Below are 16,735 nucleotides of genomic sequence, written 5' to 3' on the forward strand. Positions count from 1 at the left end.
AGCTGGCCTAATACTGAGGCACAACTCAAGGATCGTTAGGTGGACTTTGTCAGATATGAAAGCAGGTTTTTAATGCTTGATCCTTCTTGATTTACTTAACTGTCAGTAAGAACAAACCCAGGTGTCTCCTGTATTTAATGATTTATTATTGCACTACGTCTACAGATGTGTGATGTTGCATGTGTTCTAGTCCTTGTGTGTTTTGTAAAATATCAGGGGCCAAGATGGGTGACATTCTTTCCATCTCGTTTTTTCCGCTGTCTGTTTGCTGGGATGAGTAACTCTGGATTCAAGATTCTGTCAAGCAGATGTTTTTATAACAATGTTTGCATTTATAGACTGAAATAATACTCTCTTTTACATCTGTGCTCTTGTGCTGGAGTTTTCTTCAACACAACACAAAGTACATAGAAAAAATTACAGTACTTTAGCAGCAATTATTTTAATAGTATTTTTGTGTCAAAATACACCCTAAAAGGAACATAAAGTCAGTTTTTTTTCCTTTTTGAGGAGATTAGTTTTTACTGTTATCTATATCAGTTTACTTTACTGCTCAGTATACAACAAAATATATTGTAATATTGAAGGGGACATATCAACGACCTCTATCAACTGTTCTTGTAAGTTACTGAAAGCACTTAAAATAAGGTGCTGTTTTATAAGTGGTTCATTCATAAAGTTAATATTTTATGAATAGGTAACGCCATATAGAAACAAACCAGTTAAAGTGGTGTTTTTATGCAAAGTGGTCTAAACTGAGTTTCAAATTTCATGATATGACATGTAGCATTACTCACACAGACAGATATTTAAAATAAAAACTATAGGAGGAAAGGTAATATCTCCACTGGAGTTTATTAAGAAGAAATGCTGGATTTTATAATGTGTAGGTAATTGAAAGCTACACTTACTCAGCTGTACTTTTTGTTGAGTGCCAGCTGCCTGCTACCTATGAAAGAAGGACAGCGCTCAAAAAGAATTAAGGGATTGCTCAGTCCTCACAGCATAACACAAAGTCCTTTTAACTTCAGAGCTATGAGCCTGTGCAGTTAGGAAGCAGAAAACACTCACCACACTCTCTACACAGCACTGGAGAGGCAACAACAAGACAATTCTCATGAAGTGAATGGCTTTGCAGGTGCTGACTCCTTGTTAGTCACTGCTTGTAGCACGGGGTGATTCCTGTAGCACGGGGTGATTCCTGTAGTCCAGGATTGTCCAGCTCCAGGCCTCAAGGACCGGTGTCCTGCAGGTTTTAGATATCACCCTGGGTCAGCACACCTGAATCAAATGAATAGTTCATTACCAGAAGACCACAAATGTATGTGCCATCACCATGGAGCTGGACTACCTGTGCAGGCTGAATGGGCTACAGCAAGGGTGTCCAACTTCAGGCCTCAAGGGCTGGTGTCCTACAGGTTTTAGATGTGTCCTCGATCCAACACAGCTGATTTAAATAGCTAAATGGCTCGATATGCCTTGAAGTTCTCGAGAGGCCTGGTATTGAACTAATTGTTTGATTCACCACTCCTGCACTACAGCCTCCTAAGGGGAGTGCAATAAATGTGTGCAGGGTGAGTAGCGTCTTTCAAGCATCTGCTGGTGTAGTGCAGTGATGATGCTGCCAACAGTCGTCTTTGCAGATTTCAATACACTCAACAGAGCCTTCTTCTTCTAAGGCAGGGGTGAGGGGGAACTCCAGGCCTCAAGGGCCAGTGTCATGCAGGTTTTGTGTCCTTGATCCAACACAGCTGATTTAAATGGCTAAATGACCTCCTCAATAGTTAGCTATATGGCTCCATATGTCTTGAAGTTCTCCAGAAGTCTAATAATGAATTAATCATTTGATTCAGCTGTATTGACCCAGGGTGATATTTAAAACCTGCGCACTGGAGAGGTCTGTGGCCACAACCAGCAAAACCATTCCTTTCTTGGGATGTCGTGTCGTCACCGTTCGAAAGCAAGTGGACTCCGTGGTTTATGCTTCATAAACGCTTCCTAAACTGAACAGGGTATTTTCGCTGAAGGGTTTTTTTTTTAATCATTGTATTTTATAACATGCTTTTAATCTGAAAAGACTGTTTTAAAAAGGGCAAAATGCCTCTGTAAGTAATATTTTTAAAAAGTAGGGGGAGCCATATTCTGGCTTCTCATGCGGAAGTTGAGTAGCCACAGTCATCATTTTGAATCTGTAGTTCAGCTAACTGTCTCCTGGTTGCTAGCGTTAGCTAGTGTTAAAAAGCCAGCATTTCAGTTTTCCATACGTCTTTACGATGCGGACCAGCTGTTAAGCCAATACTGTGCCCGGAGCAATGTAGTGGCTGTGAAGTAATGTCAGCTCCTCACGGTGAGTTAATATTAGGAGCGAATTGTTGAGTAACTGGCTAGCTTTCAAAGTTAGCCATCGTTAGCGCTGCTGCTATGTTAGCTAACACGTTTGCCTGTAGCGATAGCAGCCTTGCCACCTGCTAGAGATGTCTAGAGAGACTGCAGCTCACATGTGTGTGCACAGCAATACCTATACTTTTGCATTTTTTGTGCCATATTTGTTCGGCGTTGGCTTGCCTGGTTTAGTTTTGCTGTGTGAGGGCGCCAAACGGAAAGTAATAGTGTGAGAAGTGACAGGCCATGACGGTTTCAGATTGAGAAGTTAACTCGGCCTAGTTGGCACTGACTATAAACGTTGTCAGAATTTTTCAGTCTGTCAATAACTTGACATTGTTAAGCTGCGTTTGGCGCTGAAGGCGCTGGTGTTGTGTGGGATGTGCAAAGTCAATGACTATAGCAAGCTGTTGAATGCTGCTGAATGGGTGAGTCGTTTATAATGCGTGTTGTAATTTTTGCTTTGCAGCTTTCGTTCGTTTACTATGAGCTCCCTACCAGCCCAGACTCCGGCATCAAGCTCGTCATGCAGGACGCTACCGGGAGAAGGGAATCAGGTGCAGTTAAGACGAAACTACAAGCATTCAGTTACCCCATATAATACATGTGATGCTAAGCGGCGGTGCTGTTGTCCATTTAGGTGCAACCAAAAGCCCCTCTCCTGCAAATACTGCGTGTGGCTGGAGCCCAGGAGGATGTCTTCACGCTCAAAGAGGTGAGCTGTCTAGTATGACTTTGAAAAAGACCTGTGACAAAGAGCTTTCGGTCACGTGGTCATTCCAAAGGTACAAATGTAGCCTGTACATATGAAATCTTCTGCTTTGTGTAGGTGATGCACTACTTGGGCCAATACATCATGGGGAAGCAACTGTATGACAAACAGAGGCAGCACATAGTCCACTGCCAGGACGATCCTTTGGGAGAGCTGCTGGAAGTGGAGAGCTTCTCTGTTAAAAACCCGAGGTAATTACCTTAACCAAAACCAGTGCTCACTGTTGGTTCTGCTTTGTGTATCTGGACTTTATAAATTTAAAAAAAAAGAAGAAAAATCTTAATTTTAAATGCTTGTATTCCCATTTTGCAGCCCAGTGTATGAAATGCTGAAGAAGTATTTGGTTGTTATTGACTGTGCTGGTAAGTGATTCTTTCATTTATTGATTTAAGTCCTTTGCACATTGTTTTGTTTTTTGTTGATTCCACCTAACAAAAATATAATTTCACAAAAAAAAAAATCTGTGGATTCATTTGTGGGTGTCTGAAGTCAAAGTATGTCTCTTCCTGTGCTCTTTATTGAATTCACTGTTATTTGCATCACATTTCTTTTTTTAAATTACATGAGAAGATCTGTGGGTATACCAACATTACATGTATATTCAAAGACCATCTTGTTGACTATATTATGAGTGATTGTGAAAGGCCGTCCATCGCTTGGAGGATGTGGGGATCCTGCACAGTCCCAGATGGACCCCTTTCCTCTGCTTAAACTTCATATCTGAAGGGCCTTAGTGAGAGTGTGCAATGCTATAATTAAAGGGGGGGATGTCCTTTTTCTGTTACTGTGTCTCATTTGAAATGCAGACGCTGCAGAGAATCTTTCTGTGGGCCGTGAATGTGTAGATGGCGGAGTGGAGGATCGTGGTCAGGTAAAGCTGAAGCATGGTGCTCAGAAGAAACAGAGACCCTTACCTGCTTTCGCTTCACTACACACAACTTTTTGTAACAATGTCACAAACTAAGTGCACAGCCACTCAGATAATGCCTTAAATGGAGCCCGACTGATATATCAGACAATGTTAGCTACTCATACATATATTGATATTGGCATTTATAACTGCAGATGAATTAAAAAGTAAACAGGAGACGGAGAAGTGTGCTTCAACCATGTCATGAGTGTTGATGTTCCATAGTTTGTCCACCAGAGGGCACTCTGCAACTTCCCTGCTGGCAGCAAACACAACTAGATGGTCAGCAGTTATGCAGAGCATGAACTGGTACTTCATGACTTATTGTCATAACAAAACAAGATCATTTTTCAACGGTTTGCTTTTTCACAAATAACTACACATAACAAGTTGTCTTTTTTCCTGACAATAACTTATTTATGAGAGGTTAAATCCCCAAGTATCAGTCTTAAAAATCTTATTTTGGCTTGGCTCTGTTTTAAAGTGCTTTGCCTAAAGTATAAGTTTAGTTTCTACTGGGTTGTGTGTTCTGGGGAAGGTGGTGTAAGGGCTGCTGTCTTCGTTGGTGTGCAGTTGTACAGAGTGGCACCGTCTCTGTACAACCCCATTCTTGGTTTGGTCTGGTGGCTTTTCATCACTGTTTTATGACCCACCAGTTCCACCCATTGGATGGGGGGGCAGAGTCACTGTCTCTGTCTGTATCAGAGTTCTCTTCTCTGCTCCGAACTGGAGGATCACAGCTCCTGATCACCCACAGGTCTGACTGCCCTAAACCTTTTCACCTAATCCCACGTTCCTGCACCCTTCTTTCCAATCCCTTCCCAAATCCTCTTTGATCTTACTTCGTGGCTTGTATGTAATTTGGTTTGCCGCAACATTGAGCTATTGTAAGATATTTGTCCTTTTTATGAAATTAAAGGTTGCTGCATGTGCCACAACCATCTCAGAATGCTATCGAATTAAATTTCAGATGATAATTTACGTGTTTGCACATTTGCATATTTCCTAGTTACATTTTAGTGATTAAAATAAGAGATCTGTCTGGTAGATGTTACTTCAGACTTAAATTCTGTGTGCGTCTGTTTCTTTGCTTTGACAAATGTGCCAAATTGTTCATTTAAGAAAAAAAAAATGAGACAACAGTACATACCTTGGAATAAATGTATTGAATCCAACGAATTTAGAGTTGCGGTGGGTTGTGTGATCATGCTCTTGTTTATTCACCTGTCTGTTAGTATACTGGCTTTCCTTGTCTTTGCTTTCTGCTTTGTTTACCCAGCACTCAACATTTCAGTTTGCATTTATATCCTAAATTATTTTGAACTCCCTCCCCACTGGCCCTTACCCAAATTGCCCAGCCCTTTGTCCCTTGTGCCATCCCACCCCACCTGTAAACAGAGGCCATGTTGAAAAGGAGCTGCGAGTCCTCCAAGTACCCAGTCACGGCTCTGTGTTCTAATTTCTTGCATTTGCATTTTCTTCCTTTACAGATGTGTGGAGGTGTGGTCAAAGCAGGTTTGGAGGCTGGTAGTGATGGGCCTCTCCTGCAGACCCCCTCCCAGAGACGACCTCGGGAACCAGATGATGGTAACCAAATAGTTCATTGCATACTTAACAGCCTCGTTACAAGACACTGTTTAAATGTTCAAAACCTCCTTAGACTCTCTTGAAGGTTTGCAACGCTCAGCCTGCAAGCGACCCAAGCTGGATGTTACTCTGGATGAGTGGGACCTCTCTGGCTTGCCCTGGTGGTTTCTGGGTAATCTCCGTAATAACTACAGCCGCAGGAGCAATGGCTCCACTGACATCCACACAAACCAAGTAAGACACCTCACGTGCTGCTAGAAAGTCCACCCAGTATCGTTAAAAATGGGCAATAAGGTTCATTTTAGAGGTTTCAAGCTTAGGAAAACTAACAGACATTACTTGTTGACAAATGGCAAAAATCAGATCATAACAGTGGTGGTCTGACTGATGTGTCAGCTGTCTCTTGCACAGGAAGAGGATACAGCCATTGTGTCGGACACCACTGACGACCTCTGGTTCCTCACCGAGGGCGAGAGTGAACAGGTGAGTGTGGAGATGAAAGAGGCTGCTCTGGAAGAAGGCAGCAGAGAAGGAGAGCCTCCACTGGAGGATGATGATGGGGGAATGAAGGAGGACAAAGCAGACAGAGAAGTATGTCTTTCTTTTTTCTTTTCTTTTTTTAAATTTTGTGATATATTTCTTTCCTGCCAATAAAATGTTTTTCACTAAGAAATGTGGAGAGGTGATGTGATCTGATGTATTTATTAGATGCAGGAGGAGCCAGATGAAGACTCTCAGTGTCTAAGTGATGATACTGATACAGAGATCTCCACACAGGTCAGTATCTCTGAGCCTCCTTTTATTCATTTACAGCCATTGTTTACAACTATATCAGCCTTGTGAATGCTGTGTTATATCTTAGGATGCATGGCAGTGCACAGAGTGCCGAAAATACAACATACCTCTCCAGAGGTACTGTGTTCGGTGCTGGGCTCTAAGGAAGAACTGGTATAAAGATGTCCCTCGGCTTGCCCATTCCCTTTCTGTTCCTGACATCCCAGCATGCAGCTCACTCATTACCCACGATGAGGAAGATGACAGCGACACGGGCATTGATGTCCCAGATTGCAGCAGGACGGTTTCTGATCCTGTCATCCTCCCTTCACATTCCACCGCCGATCGACCGTTGCCAACAATGGTAACGGGAAAAGGCAAAGGTCCGAGGCCCTCTGTCTTCCACAAAGATGAGCAGCTCTCTGAAGGAGATAGTCAAGAGAATCTGGGCATGGAGGTTGAGGATGTTAGGCCTGAGGCGCTGCTGGAGCCTTGCAAGCTCTGTAGAGTACGGCCACGTAATGGAAATATTATACACGGACGCACTGCTCACCTGCTTACCTGTTTTCCATGTGCAAGGAGGCTACATAAGTTCCAGGCTCCTTGTCCAGGATGTGGGAAGATAATCCAGAAGGTTATTAAAATATTCATCCTGTGAAGGGCACACAACCCATCTGTAAAGTCCTGGGGACCTGACCAAAAGAATTACAATACAAACTTTTCAACAACATTCAACCATACAGCTGCATGGCTCCTAGTACCAGTCTTTGCTTGTGGACTCATAAAATCTCTGCACCTTACTGTCAAATTTATAAAGAGACAAAATACAGCACTTGGTGAATCTTGCTCTGTTGCATGGTTTGAGTCACACTGCCTCTGAAGTATTGTTAGACAAAACCTCAGTTTTAACAGTTCACTATACAAAATGCTTGTTTTGGTGCCACATTTAAATAAGGGACATACAAATCCAGAAGTATTTATTTATTTATTAAAACTACCACATAGGCACACACAGTTTGAGTTTTTATTTTATGTTATGAAGGGGGTTTTTTTTGTTTGGTTTTTTTTCCTCTAAAAGTTTATGGCTTTTTTTTTGTCTTCATAATTTCTTGTAATTCATAGTGCAGTTTTTGGGTGCTGATTTTTATTTCTGGAAATTTTAGGATGTGCTTCCTTAAGTTTTTCATTAATTTACTTTGTCCATCTGGACAGAAACCGAACACAATAATAAATGCAGGTATGAAAGTACAGGTCTCTTTGAGCTGTCCCTTTATTTGTGGGGGGGGTTTTTTGTTCGTTTTTTTGTTTGTTTGTTTTTTGTCTTAAGCCCTCCTGCATCTCTTTACATAACACAGCTCTAAAATGTAAGTTTTAAAGCAGCTGAAGGAAGAAACAAAGTCTAAATCTGTTTTTAGATGTTTCAGGCTTGAAAGTTTCCTCCCAAAATCAATGGACTCTCAGCACATGTGAATGTATTGTGAAATACAAATGTGACTTAAGTCTAGTTTCTTGCAGCCAGAAATGTAAACGTAGACAGTAATGCACAGCTGAAGTATTAACCGTAATTGTTGAACCTTGGTAATTTGATGTTAACGTGTTCAGTATGTACAATTGTCAAACCTCTGACAGCTATGCCTGCAGTAAGTTATGTCATAATGTTGTTGGTTCGTGTTTAAATATTATAATTCGGAGTACTTTAGATTCTTTTCTGGAACCTGTTTAAAATGAGCATTTTTATGTAGGTTTTGTATTTAATTTATTTATTTTGTTTTACTTGTGGTCAGCTCCTAGCAAACAGAAAATGGTGCACTTGTTTAAAAAAAAAAAAAAAAAAAAAATCTAATTTGCATTTGTAATTTAAGAATAGAGAAGAAACCGGCTGAGTTACCAGGTGTACCCTCAGTGAAAATGGCTGCACAGGGGTTATTTTAAGCGTTACACTGCCATGTAATGACTTTATACAGAAATGTGTATTATAGATTTTATTTGGATTGTTCAGCTTTATTTGAAGATTGTGGACCACATAGATGCTACTTTTTGAGTGTGTGTGAACGGTCTTGAATAAATACATTGTTCCTTATTATTCAGTGACTTTTAGGCATTTAACTTTGGCTCTGCGTAACACAGTGTGTATATTAAGTGTTTGAGCTGATGTTTACTTGTGCTTAGTCTTTCTGCCAGGAGGTGGAGAGAAGTTTCAGTCTTGTAAGCGTTGACTACAGAAACTGTACAGTCCCTGTAATAACATGTAATGGATATATATAGAGCATGCCTCTTAATCAGATCCAGCGCCAAGCTGGTGTCAGAGCTATATTAGTAATGTAAATGCAATAAAAGATGAATTATAGATTGTAACAAGTATTAGCATTGTACATCAAGGGGAAAAAGGCTCCCATTAAATAGAGACCTCATGTAAATGAAACACTTAATACCAGTGATACTGGTTGATTAACACATCCCAATTTGTCACATTAAGACCATAATGTTCTAAAACATGGTGCACTTATAGGGATTTTTATTTTATTTTTTTTGTTATGGAATAAACATGTTTTGTTAAGCGAGAAAGAGTTGGGAATTGTCTGCTTTGTTCACTACTTCACCAGAGAGACAGTTGGTGTACGGTACCCAATGGTGAACTGTGTGTGTGTGTGTGTGTGTGTGTGTGTTTCAGTTGAATAAGTCATTGTGTATGACAGGCCAGCTGTCATGCATCCTCTCCTCCTTGACTGGGTTCCAGCACCTGCAACTCTCCTCTGCTTACTCACTGTTCATCTCCTGCTTACTCGTGCTTGCCTTATTTTTGTCCTGTTCTTGAGAATTGGGGCATACGCCCTGCCTTCGACTGTGTATGCCTCTGTAACACCACTGCTATCCAACTTCTGTATAAACACTGCAGCTACTTTACACCTGTGTTATTTACCAATTACTCATTGGGGTGTATTTCCTGTTTATGGAAAGTCCCCTGTTAAACTGTTCTCCCCCTGACATCAAACAGAAGTCCCAAATATGCAGTCATAATGCAACAGCTTGTTATTCAAATTCTATTATTTGTTAACTTAAAGTTAAAGTTATTTGTTAACTTTCAGATTCTTCATTATTACATTATTGTTTATCTATATATGTAAGCAACCTTTAATTCTTATATTGAACAAACTGTTTATAATAATTATCAAAGTATTTCCACTTGGAATGGCTATGTTTCTTTTTTTTTTTAATCCACATTTTTTTATACACATAATTGCTGTAAAAAAATTTAACTAAAAGGTGGCTTACGTCTATCTTCTGGTGCCTTACCCTCGGAATATTTCTGAATCTCGGTAGCAGCAGTTTACATGGATGTGCAGTACTTGGGAAAAGTCTTTATATAAGACTAGATAAGTTATTACGAAAATGGAAAATAGGTGCAGCAATATATTGAAACATACATAAAGCAAAAACAATTTGTAGAATTGCAATGAGCTTGAAAATCAGTATTTGGTATCACCACCTTTATTCTGCAACAACTCTGAACTCTCTTAGGGAAAATCTCTTGTCATTTTTAAAGCAGTCTTCAGGAATAGTTCTCCGGGCTTTTTGGAGAGCATTCAAAGCTCCCACACTGCCTCAATAATGTTGAGGTGCAGGCTCTGGGGAGGCCAATCTTGTGTAATTTGGTATTCCTCAGTCTTTTCTCCCTGTTTCCCATAATTAAGAATGTCTTCTTGGCTTGGCAGCCATCCACAGTAGATGGATCAACTGAAGAGCCAAATATGTTTCTCAGATCCTGTGTCAGATCTTTGCTGTAATTTTTTCTGTTTCTTAAGAATATTGAGATACTGCTGTAGGTTGTTTTTAGGAATGTCACTTCTTCTTTGGTCCTCCACTTGTCCAGTTTCCTAAAATGTTTTAAGGACACACTGCACACCATACTGAGATGTCACCTCATTGGTGCAAAAATGCTATTTGATACCTGTTAAACTATTTTCTTTGGCATTTTTGTAAATTCGGCTAACAAAAAACTGTCTAAAGATACAATTAAAATGTTCTTCCTTGCTTGTTTGTCTCTTATATATAGATCCAACACTGATTCATCCCTTTAGTTACTCATAAATGGCTTCTTGGATAGCAAAGGTTACCAACCTCTGCTGTAAACTGTAGTGGGGTAAAACAAAAAAGAAAGACAACAATACTCACTGACATTTTTTTTTCTCCAATTTCCACTCATGCGCTTTATTTAAAGAATTTATTTTCCAGTGGTTTACCACTGAAGACCTCACATGCGAGCTGGTAGGTAGGTGTTGATGTTTTGTGAAATGCTTCCCTTTACTCTGCAGCTAATTCAAGAACGGTCTAGGCCTGCTGCTTTGTATGTGGCATCTGGTGCGTCACCGAGAGTGGAGACGAAGAATGGCATAACACCCCTGGTGACATGGCACCCGGAGCTTGGCAGCTCTAGAATGACAAGATCCAGGGAGTGGTGAAGGATCTGCATGTTTCCATGGCGACAGTGCTCCCATCTCAACATCCCAGAATAACTTAACACATTCTTTCTTTATCCTCGGTGGCGTATGCAATAATTCCTGAAGGGAAAATTGTTATTGCTTCCATTCTTATGCCTATTTTTATTGTTTTATTGCAGTCACTGCCATTAATCGGTTTATTTGTTGATGTCATAAATGCAAAACTCATTTTAAGATATAGATTTTTGTGATACCTTCCTCTGGTGTCCTTTGTCTTATACCCCGAGGATAGTACATGTCTGGATATCTATAACTGTATCTGTGGGGCTAGGGCCTTTCTTTCCTTTCTAATTTCCATGCAGATATACAAACACACACACAAATACACACATTCCCTCTGTTGTGTCCGACTATTTGGTCGCTCCAGAAACTAGGCCGCTAAATTTGTCCCTCTGCTGACATGGGAGAAGGTCACTGGAGCCAGAGAAAAACAAAGACAGGAATATGGAAGAAGGCCTGAAGATAGTGTAGATTAAAAATAAGGATATAGATGGGTTGCGAGGGGCATGATTGAAATGTAGCAGAATAAGATAACAGAGCTGGACTGAAAAACTGGAAATAGTTAAAACATAGCCATCCTCAACAGTATATACTATATACATACCTGGCTTCAGAGGGATTCAGAATTTCCCAGAGGAACTATGCTAATGATGCTATATACTTGGAAAGTGTCAGGGTGTAAATGTCACTTTGTTTTCCTGCCTGTGATACCTGCTTTGATTATCATAAGTCCTCTGAATATATGTCATTGAAATAATCAGGTTGTTTGTAGCAATGGGGCACAAGTTATTTACAGGGAATAACTTTTGGGCTGCCATGTGCTGCAAAGTATGTTAGTGGGAAGTGGGTTATGCACATAGGCATGAGTATGTATGTGTATTTGTCTCTGTGTGCTGGAGCTTTTCAGTGAGTGGGATGCCAGCGAAGGGAAGGGCAGCGGATGGTGCAGGGGCTCAGTCCATTCCTGTGATTTAACATGACACCACTTGCACTAAGACTGCAACAGCTGCGTATGCACATGCCGGCCATTCTGTTTGTTGTAGGGGATTACTCTGCAATAAAAGCCCCAGTGACCAGCAGCACGGCTGGGCTACAGAACTACTGTTCCCCCTACCCTGACTTAGAAGGCTTTCTCCAGGCCTCCAGAGCCCTGTGCAAACACAGGTGGGGCACTTCATTCTGAGTATAAATGAATGGGAGTATTCTCCTGATGATTAGCCAGGTCATAGTAGTGTCACATCACCTTTGGGGGGGGGGTCGTCAAACTGTATCGCTTATGTAAGGGTCATTACTCAACAGAAATAGTGGGACACAGCAGGGCAGTAATCAGATCTGACTGAATATTTTAATTTGCTCTCATTGTGTTTTATGCACTGATGATTGTAGAGGAGGAGTCGGCTGCTTTGTCACATCTCCATATAATGATCCTATACAACATTAATGTTCTATAGTAAGTATAACCTCATCGTAATCTGGAAGAGAAGCTCTGATATCAAAGAGTTTAGGAATGGATGTGCAGTTTTCATGGCGACAGTCTCTGAGACGACAGACTTGGACATGTGTTGCTGTCACTATGGTGACAATGCTCTCTCCCAAAGGCATGAAACTAGTACATAATAATGCTGCATGAGTCTGGATTTCAGACTGAATATTGCTTTCCAGGAGTACAGAAAGGCCAGGAATGAGACTTTATTTTTTGCACGTGGAAAACAATAATTAATAATTTCCTGTGTCTTTTTCCTTTAAAATGTTAAACTTTCTGACTCGTTCTGAATGATCTAAATAAATATTTAGACATCCGAGCAGGTCACCAGATTTTTTACACAAATCCTAAAAGTGTAAAACACAGAACTCAGTTATTCAAGCAGAACATAACTGTTATTTATAGAGTGAGAAAAATACACCAGCAAGTCTATGAACATATTGAGGATTAGAAGTTAATTAAAAAAAAAAAAAAAGTCATCTGTCTTCAGTCCTTTTTATTTAAAGAAAAAAAAATCCTTTGTCATGTCTGAGGGACTGTATCTTACCATGCACAAATGAGATTTCTAAGGTCCTTTAGAAAAAAGGCTTATTGAAGCCCACCAGGCTGGAAAAGGTTACAGAACTATTGCTACACTTTCTACTCCAACAATAGAAAGTCAGACAGATAGCGTAAATTGAGAAATATTGAAGATCATTGTTACACTGCCCAGGAGCCCAAAAAAAAAAAAAGATCTCTCCAGTAGCAAGAGGGGTCATAGCCTGGCAGGTAACAAAGAAGCCAAAAAAGGTCGTTTCTAAAGTGTTCACAAAATTTCAAGCAAAAGTCAAAATTGAATGATTCTGCTTCCTTCCTATTCTCAGTATCTACTAGTCAAAATAATAGGTTAGCGCTCGTGCTGGACACTAAAGCGCATAAAGCTGTTAGAATACAAATAAACTCATGGGAATTATTATGAGTTTTATGAGTTTAACATCCAAATGAAGTAGAAACAAAAGCATGTATTGTATTTGTTTAAACAACTTGTGTATCCTCTTTTGCGTCTTATATCGTAATGTATCTCACTGGATGGAAGACCTGGTTTAGCCACCTCTAATAAACAGTTCCTTGCTGTTGTTATGTTATTCTCCTCTTACATATCTGAGATTTCCCGACTGCACTCAGATGACAGCTCTCCAGGTCACTGGAAAACTTGAGGCTAACCTGGGGTGAGGAGGACTGATCCCTCCCTCCTCCCCCAGAGCTCAGCTGTCCCACAATGTGCTGTTGCTTGTCACTGAGGAGAAGTGGAACAGTGTTGCCAGTGACAGGGCAACCCCCCCCCCCCCCCCCGCACACATTATACATTATTATATCATAATATTATATTATATTATATTATATTATATTATATTATATTATATTATATTATATTATTCATATTTATTTAGTAATTTAGTCAATAGCTCTGATACTTAGAATAAATCCAAATGTCACAATGGGTATTAATTTGTATATTTTTTGCATTATTTCTTACATGGGGCCAATCAATCATAATTAAATTAGAGCCAGCCTATTTTTCACTGGTTTGGCCTATTTTAAGATGGAAAATAAAGTACAGTATTAGCAAACCACAGGTAAACAAACTGTTCTGTATCTTAAGTGTTCACTTCAAATACTGAGGGACACACACACACACACACACACACACACACACACACACACACACATCTCTAGTTCTGCTGACAATGGGTTAAGATGACAGAGGGTTATGAGTGATTCTGACACACTGCAAACCCCCTCCTTGCTGTACCCCTGAGTCCAACACAGGCTTCTTTGTACTCACTCCACCATCAGTGACGATCCATCACAGACTAACCTGACAGCCGACCCAGCCCCGTGCCAAGCTAAGACTGTGCACTCTGCCTCAAACACAAGCCCAAACCGCAGGAGGATACCACAAGCCACCAGACGGGCCTGCCAAACCTCTGCCTGGCACCTAATCCCAGGACTGAAATCTCCCTGTAGATAATTCACTGACTTGTAAGATTTTTTTGTTTTGATTGTGTCTAACTGAAACTTTGTGTTTGTTACCTTCAAAATGATATAAAACACAGGTAAAGAATAAACAGTAAGAAATAAGAGGCTCTGTTCCATTGTGTGTCATTAACCCTTTGAACCAGCACAACCCTGGAACGCTTAAATGGAAATCAGCTATCATTGGTTGCACCTGTGCTTTCTCTTACACGAAATATCAAAATATCTGCCACAAACCAGGCCTATAAATATGTTCTTTTAAACAAGCTGCTGTTTAGGCAACGCTGATCCACAATAAAAATAAATACATAGAGGCTTTAAGGGGCAGTTATAATGAGGAAATTGCAACATCTTGAGTTCTCTCATCCAAAATCCGGTCTGTGTGAGATTGTCACTGCTTGTGGAAAAAAGTCAGAAATAAAAAATTAATCTGAGCAATAAAATATGTATTTTTTAATGTAGATTTTCATCTGGGTGAAAAGGCCTTGTTGACACCAGACATTAGAGGAGAATAGACAGACTGGTTTGAGCGGATAGGAACACAACAGAAACTACTACTTGTTGCAACCAAGGTATGCAGGAGAGCATCTCATCAAACCTTATAATATGCAAGGGCTCACCAAAATTGGACAATAGAAAACTGGATGGTAGAGGTCTAGAGAGAGAAAATTCCATGATAGTGTTAACTTGCAAGCTAACATGTAAGACGGTTTTACAATGCTGTAGTTTACATATTAAAAGCAGCTTTAGGGAGCTAGCTGGAAAGGCTCCCTGGTATGTCAAACTTTCAAAATTTTCACATAAGACAGGAATTAATAATGCGTTCTTTAATTTTATAAGCAGGGACTCCAGCTAAAAGTAAAGAGGAACAACTTTATTAAATGACCAACACGTTTTGGCTTGTGGCCTTCATCAGGGTCATACTCTTAAGTGTTGCTCGAGTCCCTGCGTTGTGAGTTTTTCATCCTCTCCATGCACCTTGGAAGTAGGTGAAGTTGTGCCAGAATTTTTGCTGTTCTTTGGTTTTATAAGCAGGAAAAGTATAAAACCTAGCTTTTCACATCTTATCGTGACACTATAAAGTCCTTAGTTCTTCTTTATTTTGTCTATTTTAAATATTGAACTCATGGTATCCACTGATATAGTATTGTTTACTTTTGTTTCAAAAAACTTGTATTTACTCTTTCATTGGTTGGAGAATACCATTGGCAGTGGTATTCATCAGACCTTGCAACCCTCTAAGTTTAATGAACTGTGGTTATTAGGAAACTGCTAGCAATTTGTCTCTTCCAAAACATCTCCTGAGAGGTAGTGTATTACTGTGATAAACTTATTGTAAAGATATAGAGTACAGACTCATGTAACGCTCCTCATGATTTGCCTGTCACTCCAGGCCACTTCTCTGCTGACAGAAGTGTGTGTTTTGGCTGTGCTGCAATGTTAGCGGAAGCTAGTCAGAATTAGCTGATGAGCTATGAGGTGAGACATGTCCTGGAAGGATTAACACCCAGTGGCTAGGCTAATGCTATGACTTGCTGGAAGAGGTCAGGACAACCAAGGCCATTCCCTCTGTGTGGCTGACTCATTACTGTCCCTTAAATTCTGGGGGTAATGTGAGCCAGTGTCAACCTAGCAGCTCACTCTGCTGATGGTTCCTGCACAGACCTGCCTGGTTCTGAGGCTAGTATAACTCAGAAGGTCACTTGCATCACATAGTGCAATCATCTCAGGATGAAAGTCAGTGGATATGAATGCAGTTACATAAACCACAGGAACAATGTCACCTAAGCTTTTTTTGGTATTGACCAAGTTGATCGCATTATGAGTCTGACAGTGCTTCACAGCAGTCCACAGTAAGCAACAGTCTCTTGCCTCATTGACTTCCCATCAAAAACCTGAAGTCAAACAATGTATTGTCACTGTGTGCCACTGGCTCCCAGCAGAAGTGACAGCTGTTTCCAGAATGTCCCTTCTGCCTCCCCAGTTAATGATGGAACTCTTCATGTTCGGAAGGGGACGCAAGTCTGGGATTAACTTACTAAGATGGACACCTTTGATCTGAGGCTGTCTCTCCCATTTCAACCTGATCATGTCCTGGCCTCTTAAGAAATACATGAGCACACAAACCCACAGAAAAACACGCACGCGTACAACTGGGCCTTAAAGCCCTAGAGAGCAGGGCCAAACAGAGATGTGATGTGTAGATGTGCAGCAACAGCTAAACGTCGTGTCAGGTTTCTGGGGGCTCGTGCTAAATTTAACCCTGTGATCCAGCAGAAGGCAAAGGGGTTTAAATGCCAGTCTACAGTTGC

The 16,735-nt window shown here is 40.5% G+C and overlaps 1 protein-coding gene across 2 annotated transcripts; it reads left to right on the plus strand.

Moving 5' to 3' along the window:
- The first annotated feature begins 1,969 nt into the window (after positions 1-1,969).
- On the plus strand, positions 1,970-9,069 carry mdm4 (MDM4 regulator of p53). 2 transcript variants are annotated; one of them, XM_006784415.3, is made up of 11 exons: positions 1,970-2,347; positions 2,852-2,939; positions 3,023-3,097; positions 3,212-3,345; positions 3,467-3,516; positions 3,961-4,025; positions 5,555-5,651; positions 5,725-5,885; positions 6,048-6,242; positions 6,360-6,428; positions 6,514-9,069. In XM_006784415.3, the coding sequence occupies exons 2-11, from the start codon at positions 2,868-2,870 to the stop codon at positions 7,081-7,083; spliced, it is 1,488 nt and encodes a 495-aa protein (XP_006784478.3). In that variant the 5' UTR covers positions 1,970-2,347; positions 2,852-2,867; the 3' UTR covers positions 7,084-9,069. The 2 variants fall into 2 exon arrangements, with proteins under 2 accessions (XP_006784478.3, XP_087696789.1); XM_087840663.1 differs by having other exon boundaries at positions 1,971-2,347; positions 6,063-6,242.
- The last annotated feature ends 7,666 nt before the right edge of the window (positions 9,070-16,735 follow it).

The sequence above is a fragment of the Neolamprologus brichardi genome, chromosome 5, assembly GCF_056152115.1.
Source record: "Neolamprologus brichardi isolate AB-2024 chromosome 5, ASM5615211v1, whole genome shotgun sequence".
Lineage (NCBI taxonomy): Eukaryota > Metazoa > Chordata > Actinopteri > Cichliformes > Cichlidae > Neolamprologus > Neolamprologus brichardi.

Bases quoted from the DNA above. Each gene is read 5' to 3' on its own strand.
- mdm4 (XM_006784415.3), top strand. From the start codon at position 2,868: ATGAGCTCCCTACCAGCCCAGACTCCGGCATCAAGCTCGTCATGCAGG. The intron at 3,517-3,960 runs GTAAGTGATTCT...TTTGAAATGCAG, and splicing joins GGTTGTTATTGACTGTGCTG to ACGCTGCAGAGAATCTTTCT. The intron at 4,026-5,554 runs GTAAAGCTGAAG...CTTCCTTTACAG, and splicing joins GAGTGGAGGATCGTGGTCAG to ATGTGTGGAGGTGTGGTCAA.